This window comes from Hippocampus guttulatus, chromosome 11 (assembly GCF_054856545.1).
Source record: "Hippocampus guttulatus isolate MCC_2025c chromosome 11, RoL_Hgut_1.0, whole genome shotgun sequence".
Taxonomy (NCBI): domain Eukaryota; kingdom Metazoa; phylum Chordata; class Actinopteri; order Syngnathiformes; family Syngnathidae; genus Hippocampus; species Hippocampus guttulatus.
The window spans coordinates 12,673,881-12,681,753 of record NC_141271.1 but is presented as its reverse complement, the minus strand read 5'-3'; the positions used below and the strand labels follow the sequence as shown (position 1 = coordinate 12,681,753).

Genomic DNA, 7,873 nt, shown 5'->3' with positions numbered 1-7,873 from the left:
GATTTCAATCCAATAGTCAGTGAGAGATGAAAGAACCAGGTGCTTGAAAAATAAACTGTTTACTCAGTATCACTTCCCTATAGAATCGCATGCAATTATTCCCTTTTCATACCGCACTTTTAGCATGATTTTATTGACTGAACGATCATGGCGACTTCAACTAATGTGTTGAGCCGCGACAGTTTTTGTGCCCAAATGGCAGAAAGTCTCTTTTAGTAATGCAATACGAAACATCAAGTAGCATCAGCAGATCAGACAGGTTAGCAGACGTGAGTTTCAGATGAGGAGGAAAAGTCTTCAGTGAGACAAGTTTCGAGGAGCGTAGGCAGATCAGGCAGGTGGTCTTTGTGTTCCCAAGGCTGAAAGAAACAGCAAACTTGAACACAAGGTAGTGAATTACATTGCTTGAGCCTGAAGGAGGTTTCTGTGCCCCTTCATCCACAACGGCCTGGCAAACTGCAGTGGGCAGTGCAGGCATTATTCATGGAGGTTCACACAGATCCATCTGATCAGCCTGATTGGTCGAGGGAGCAATCGATGAAGTCACCCCACATCATGGTATGTTTGGATGATCAACAATCCAGCTTTTGAAAAGCTTGACAAAACCACAGTGTTGACAAACAAATTCCCATTCATAGGTTCACGGATGACATTTTTCCAGCACCAATAAAAGTAACTGGGCCTCATCTTGGAATCCTAAATTTCATAAATTTAGTATTTTGATACAAATTCATTGCTTATCCTGTAGCAGACCTTTGAGGGATTCCAAGCTCTTTGTGGTTGACTGTATAGCTTTAAGCAAGTGACTGCGTTTGTCTGGTTTGATAAAATTTGGGAGTACTGTAATGGAAAAAAAATGGATATCTCCAACTCCTTCCCTTCCTAATGCAATCAAGATTACATGTAAAACTATATGGAAGGCAAACAAATGTGGACTTGAATTTAATGACGTATCGCCGCAAAGATGGACTGGCTTCTCATTTTCTTCGTCCTTAATTGCATGTTGGTAAAATATTCAAAACTCCCTCCCCACCACCCTTCAGGTGCGCCCCCCTTTCCCTCACCCAGACACGTTAACATTATGTAATGTGCTTGTGCGTTCTGACACTTAACTCTGAACACTCTTGCTGAAGTAGCCCGCCATCATCACTAATTCAAAAGGCATCACCAGCACTCAAGCCAAAGTAAACGGTAAAAGCATGAATTATTTTACATAGTTACCTAATTACACATGCACCTGTGTGTTTGAGCAATGCAAATTGGTCAACAAACTCGTCACTCTCTGAGCTTGTGTTATTTAGAATCGACACCTCAGAGACAAGAATACATTAGACATGCGCACGTGCAAATGCGGTTTTCCCTGGAAAATTGTGATTTGGTCAAACACAAAAGTGAACATTGTCAACTTAGCTTGAGGTCTCTTAAAGTTTTAATAATGTTGACCAAAAACATGACAGGGAAGTGTACACAGTGTCATTGTAATCACCCAGCAAATGAAAAAAGTGCATGATTTCAACGCAATCGTTTCCTGTGCAATGATTTGTCTACAGCTGCACACAGTATTTCTCGACCATATTTTTACTTTTTACAAAACAACATACGATGAGAAGTCTTTACAATATATAATTTAAACATTTCTTACAATATACTATTAAATACTTGGGTGGAGGTCTGTATGCATCGTTTTAGAAGGCTTAAATCTTTTTAAAATTTTGTGATTGAAATATTTCTAGATCGTTTAATAAAATAGACTTTATACAAGGCTTTTTTTTTTGTCACAGCAGTTCACATTGGTAGTTACACCCATGTCTCTTATGGCTTTAAAATCAATAATTGGGATACGTTATTTGTCGCACAGTGTTGTCATTGAGTGGATTAGTGTGTCTATGGTGGCAGACATGTTGGCAGAGTAATGCGTCAGTGCCTTCACACTTGCGTCTTCGGGGGAGCTGACCAAAGAGTCCTCGGCAGCTTTCAGCAGACACACGTAGTTGATGAGCACCTCATCCACCTTGGCCACCAACTGGCGGCGCTCTGTGTCGCTGCGCAGGCCTTCCTCGAGGGACATGCAGGCCTGCGTGAGGCAGCAGAGTGTGTGGAAGCTGTGCGTCAGCGTGAGCAGCAACTCCTCCGGGCTGCCGTACTCTGCGGCCATTTGACCGCAGGCGCCACTTAGCGCTTTAGCCTGCGTGATGAGCAGCTGAGAGAAGGTCTGCGTATCAGCGTCGCCAGCTTCCATGTTTTTCCCTTGAGACGCATGGCCGGAACGCAGCAGGCTAATGATCGCTATGGCGTCCGTGCGTGCGAGTGCGAACCCCGTACGAAGGCTGTAGGTTTTCCCCTTCATTGAATTTACATGAGCCAACCTCTCCTCCAGGCTCATTTTGGCCATGTTACTTTGCTGCGCTTTACTGCCTGCTTTCTTATCGCCCGTCGGGATGACAGAGAACCTGAGTTGGGAGGGCTCCCTGCCATCATGATCAGTGTCCTTCTGTCTCCAGATAAAGCAGCAACTGACCGGCCTGTGACATCTCAATGCACCTGCATCCAGCCGTGCTGCCTGTGGCGGCCGTCCACAAGCTGAATTTAAGGTGACCGAACCATGTGACAAGCTTTTGGTGACAGATTTGACATACAGTATGCGCTGGGCTTTTGAGCAATGTTGTGACTCTAATTTCTGACCAGCGCTCTTCCCTATGAAGGTAGCTTTGGTCCTCTCTAGCAATGCCTCAAAGCTCCTGGAGCCTGGCATTACGGTGCTCCAGCTTCTACTGCGCATCGGAACCCTACGTGGCTTCCTGAGGCTATTTTTGAGAAGGTCGCATGAGGATCCGCTAGAGGGTGTAGGCAGGGCATGTGGATTGAACTCAGGTCTGACCCAATTTAGCCCACTGGGCTCTGTGCAGCTTGCTAATAACGATGGTGAAATGACTGTGGTGGTGTTATTGGTCTCACGACAGAGCGCTAAAGATGTCTCTTCTCCAAGCGTCCTCTGCTGTGCGCAGGCTACACTAGGGGGAGGAGGAAAACAGAAAACCGTTAAGCACTCACCTGACACCAAATGACAATTTCGATTTTTGATATTTGTTTTCCTGAACGTGCGACTGGAACAAGAAGCACATTTTTAGCCTTCTGGGCGATACCGCAACACTATAAATGGGGTCCAGAGGGTTTAGAATGCAGTTCCATTCCTGCGGTGGCGTACTGTAGTAACATGAATTGCGGAGGACTGCAGACTATCAATAACTTGAAGTGAAGTTATAATTATAGTAAATATTTCCCAAAAAATACTTTGAAAAAAATAGTATAACACCATCAAACAAAAACTGTGAGTATGTGTTTTTTGGATTGGAAGCGAATGAGTGAGTGAGTGGCAAGGTGTTAATTAGTTTTACCTGTGGTTTCTTTTATCTTTGATAATCGGTGACCACTGTTTCCAAAACCAGAGTCTGCGCTGGTCGTTGCCTGGGTCTTCCTTAGTTGTGTGGCTTCCTTATTTTGCCCGGGGTGAGCATAGGCCTTTTCCTCCGGACCAGTTACATAACTCAACCCCTTGAGCGAGGACTCGGATAGTACATGCGCGTTGTCCGCGACGCAAAGGGGAGAGTCCATTGGTGTGACACAGCTGCTGCTACCCGTACTGCATCCGGCATCTATAGATGAACATTGTGAACTTTGGAGAGAATGAGGCCCCTCACTCTGCAGAGATGACATGCGCTTGCTCAAGTGGTACTCGTATAGCCTTGTGACATCTTGCTCCGATGACGTCGTCTTAATTTGCTGCACACCATCCCGTGAAGTATCAACGCCCTCCTGTCCTTTGGAAGGAGAGCGGAGTTGGGCATTTAACGGTTGGCTTCTTTCGTCTGAGTCCTGTTTCCCTGCCTTCACTGTCAACCTGTCTGTGTGGGAGGCCTGTGACTCATTCACATATTCTGGAGCGAGAGCCTCATCCATTTTGTTTCCTGACGTTCTGTGCAGCAACTTTTGATGGCGGTCTTTGAGGGACGTTCGCCCCAGATCAAGCTGATTGACATAATAGGAATCCCGCACGGTGAAGGTATTATACTTCCCAACAAGATGCAGCGGCTCTTCTTTAGCTTGCTCTTGGGTGGCCACGTGGGATTTTTCTATGGGGTCACAGGTGTCTCGTTGAGTTTGGTTCTCTAAATCCCCTTGTTTGCCTCCGTGCCCGCTCAGAAGTGAGTCAATATGTATCTTCGTGAAGTACTCACTGACTGATTTTATTTCCATCGTCTCTGGCTCCATCTCACCGCCGTCAGAGTGGAAAAGTTGGTTGGAGGCAGTTGCCGAGGATTTCGGCTCGTCACCATGAAGCTTCTGCACAGTCCCGGCTCCACCTTCGCCAAGTCGCTCTGACTTTTCATCATTCGCGGCGTGATAACCGTCTGTCACCGATGCATGCATCCTCAAGTGCTGGTCTGAGTGTCTCTGGGCGGTGGCCAGTTCGGAACTTTCCGTCATCTCGGATGAGTTTGTCTCATTGCCAGAATCTGATGACTCTGGACTAAACGCACGTGATATTCCTACACCTGCATGCCACAGAAAGACAAGAACGCCATTAGGACATTCATTGCAGGCATCTCGGAAATGATCATGTCACAGAATGAGGGAAATGGAAAGATGATAGTTGAGGGGGGTAGGAGAGCATGCATAATATGTTTTTTGTTGATTACACAAAAAATACCTTTCTGTATGACATCACAAACTATTTACAGTTGTAAAACAAGTGGTGTAATCGAAAATGAAATTCATTAAAATCGGAAGACGTAAGCTGGCCACAAAGGCTTTTTTAAAAAAATGATTTGTTTTTGTTTCAGGGCCAACTTTGAGGTAATGCTGACAATTTATTTGACAGACCTTTATCAAGGTAGCTCGCTGAAAATGTTGACAGGTGTTTGGTTTGTTCGTAACAAACATCTGTTTCGGTGTAAAATATAAAGCAAACAACAAACAACAGATCTTCACATACAAACAGTTTGGTCATGAAAATGAACGTGTATGCACAAATGAATGAAGAATCTCACACAAATGGAAATATAGAACAAAACGGGCTTTATTGGAAAAAAAATAACAGCAACAAATGAAAAGTGAATGGCTGGAGTATTTGTGACGTTAATGAATGAATGTTACAATAGTAAAAGGGGAACCTGTGCTGTTCTCAGACTGCGCTGGTTCCTCCGATGCAGCAAGAGCCTCGAGTGCCTGCAAGGTGGACACAACAGCTTCGTCAAGGGGCTCCCCCTGGTTCTGAGCTCTGTGGGCGGGCACTGAATCTATGAGGGACACTGGAATATCATTGCGGCCCCCCTGGGCTTGACTCCCTGACTCCTGCTGCTCCTCCTCATCTGAGCTGTCCCTGAAGCCAGGAGGAGGGGCAGCAATGGCCAGGTTGAGAGAGTGCAGCAGCACGTCATTGTCCTCCTCATCGTTACCCTCCGGTGGCGGAGGGAGGGAGGTCAAGTCAATGATGTCATCGCTGGACCCCGAGAGGGAGAGTAATGCGGGCTTGTCAGTGTCACTCATCACCATGTCCTCTTCGCAGCTGATGTCATCGTCGTCTTCCGCGTCATCTGTTGTCTCTGCATAGCAGATGTCATGCAGCAGCGGCTCCTCAAACATTTTGGTGGAATACTGATAGCCATCACCTTCTAGGGCGTCCATCATCTTGTAGTCCTCTTCAAGACGCCTGTACATTGGGCTGTGATTGTCTATAATCTCTGAACTGTCATCCATCAATCTCTGGTAGCCCAGATTTTGGGGGTTTACAGTGTCTAAGGGAGGATCTCCAAAAATGAAAGACACCTTTGCACTCCTGCAGGATTCTTGGCCTTTGTTTCTTGGGACATTAAGGTATGTTTGGGTGGACGGTACCCTGCAGAACTCTGCCCTTTCAAGCATATATACTGAATGCTGAGCTTGGTGGATCTCAGCCATGTAGGCGGGTTGGCTTTCACATCTGCCGCGGTCGAGGTATTCACACTCCTGGTCTGAGAAATCCTGGCTGCATCTCTGGTTGATTCTGTCTTCGTATCCCTTTTGGGGTGCGCTATAGGTATACTCGATGGCCTGGTAGTTCTGCTTGATCCTTGCTGCATGGCCTGCAAAGAGGAGCCCAAATGAAAGAAAATGTATAGAATGGACCAAGATATTATCTTCTTGACATCGTGGACATACTTATATCCATACTGTCTGTGTTCTTGGCCATATTGAAGATGGAACGCCGAGAATCCACCAGTAATCTGTAGTATCCAGCAGTCAGGCAGGCCAAGTTCATTGCATCAACAGACTCCATTAAGAGAGTGATGGGCTGTGAAAGAGGCAAGAAAGTAAACTCACTACACGGGTCATTTTGAATGATTTATCACGACATGTAAACTGATTTGCACTGGGGGGAACATTATAGAAAAGATTCCAACCTTAACATCCAGAACATGTAGCTCCACACGAACTTTGTTTTCATCTTCCGCATACATCTCGATGCGATTGACGTGGCTGAAATCAGCCAGAAGTGCCACCAGGTTGGTTTTGGTGTTAATCACATGGCTGATGCCATATCTGGGCCCCACCAGCAAGGTCACCTCGGTGTGTTTCTCACCTTGCTGTGAAAAGAATCAGCATAAGTATCACTTCCTCAGGTACAGTACTTTGGAGAGTTGGTGTAATCTCATCATGCATTATGCCTCTCCTTAAAAATAGTCCGATATGAAGGGTGGTTTCACTTACAATAAGTGTAGACTTAAACACCCGGCCTCCATAGAGCCTCAAGTCACTGAGATACTTCAGATAATGGACCTTAGCCTGCAAGGCAGTCAGCTGCAATTTGCAACACGAGATAGAGTCAGAAATGATTCATAGCAAAAATTCTCAGCAATTTCACATGTAACTTAGTGTAAAATGTTTTGTTTCACAACCATATCAGAGGTGTTATGATAGCAGGTTGAGGAAAATATATATTTTTTCTTTTTTTTTTTTTAAGTGCAGAGGGTAAAGGGGAATATGGAGATGAAAGCAACACTATGACTATGAGTCTTTTGCCTTTACCTTTTTGCCAGGTGGAACCAGATTCTGGTTGGTTTTGAGGATGTGAGTGAGTGCTTTTTTGATGTTCTTCTCTTTCATACTGGACAACACTGCAGGAGGCAGGAACAAGGCCAACCCCCACTCCTTCCTGTGGTTATATGATTCATAAACATTACAGAAAGGTCAATCAATTGTGCAGGAAGAACAGTTAGGTCCTCTTCTTTTTAGTCAGTGCATATGGCCCTGGCATGTCACTCCCTGGGTTATTAACTCATCATCAGCTCATGCTGGCCTGACCACTGCACCCTATTTGCTTGGCGCAGGTAGAAATAGTACCATGCAGTATCAATTAAAAACTAGCAACAACGAATACAGCTAGAGGATACCATGCAGTTGAAAACGGCAGTATCCGAGCACTACATTACTACAGCGCTACTTAAAATATATGGATATGAACCCGGGCAGGAATAAGTGATTGTAAATAATGAAACGGCTCGAAATTTTGTAGACTCACACTTACGAGTTTGGCCCCATATCAACGCAATGTGAAATCCTTTCGACTTACTCAATATACTTGAGGGATACTTTCTGCGACTGCTTGGTATTGATGGTTAGAATGTACATTTGCAGGGCGGCCAGGCGGAGGGCAGTGTCATATTTCAGCTCTGACCCAAATCGCTCCAATACCACATCATTACAGCTCTTGAGACGTAACAGAGAGAGAGAGAGAGGACAAGAGATTACATTACTGACTGAGTGAAAGACACAACTCACAACTACAACACATTCGACTTGGCGATACATCCTAATATCTTTAATATTGATCTAG

The 7,873-nt window shown here is 45.2% G+C and overlaps 1 protein-coding gene across 3 annotated transcripts in view; it reads right to left on the bottom strand.

The window, feature by feature from the left end:
* Window positions 1-1,411: 1,411 nt before the first annotated feature.
* Window positions 1,412-7,873, bottom strand: part of LOC147198117 (FERM and PDZ domain-containing protein 4-like) — a 36,341-nt gene continuing 29,879 nt past the window's right edge. For all 3 annotated transcript variants that reach the window (XM_086124427.1, XM_086124428.1, XM_086124429.1), the window contains 8 exons: window positions 7,610-7,746; window positions 7,066-7,192; window positions 6,748-6,837; window positions 6,441-6,623; window positions 6,199-6,331; window positions 5,172-6,122; window positions 3,396-4,553; window positions 1,412-3,006 (listed from right to left, as the gene is read on the bottom strand). In XM_086124427.1, the coding sequence (XP_085980553.1) occupies window positions 1,844-3,006; window positions 3,396-4,553; window positions 5,172-6,122; window positions 6,199-6,331; window positions 6,441-6,623; window positions 6,748-6,837; window positions 7,066-7,192; window positions 7,610-7,746 (3,942 nt within the window). In that variant the 3' untranslated portion in view covers window positions 1,412-1,843. The remainder of the gene's footprint in view (window positions 3,007-3,395; window positions 4,554-5,171; window positions 6,123-6,198; window positions 6,332-6,440; window positions 6,624-6,747; window positions 6,838-7,065; window positions 7,193-7,609; window positions 7,747-7,873) is intronic.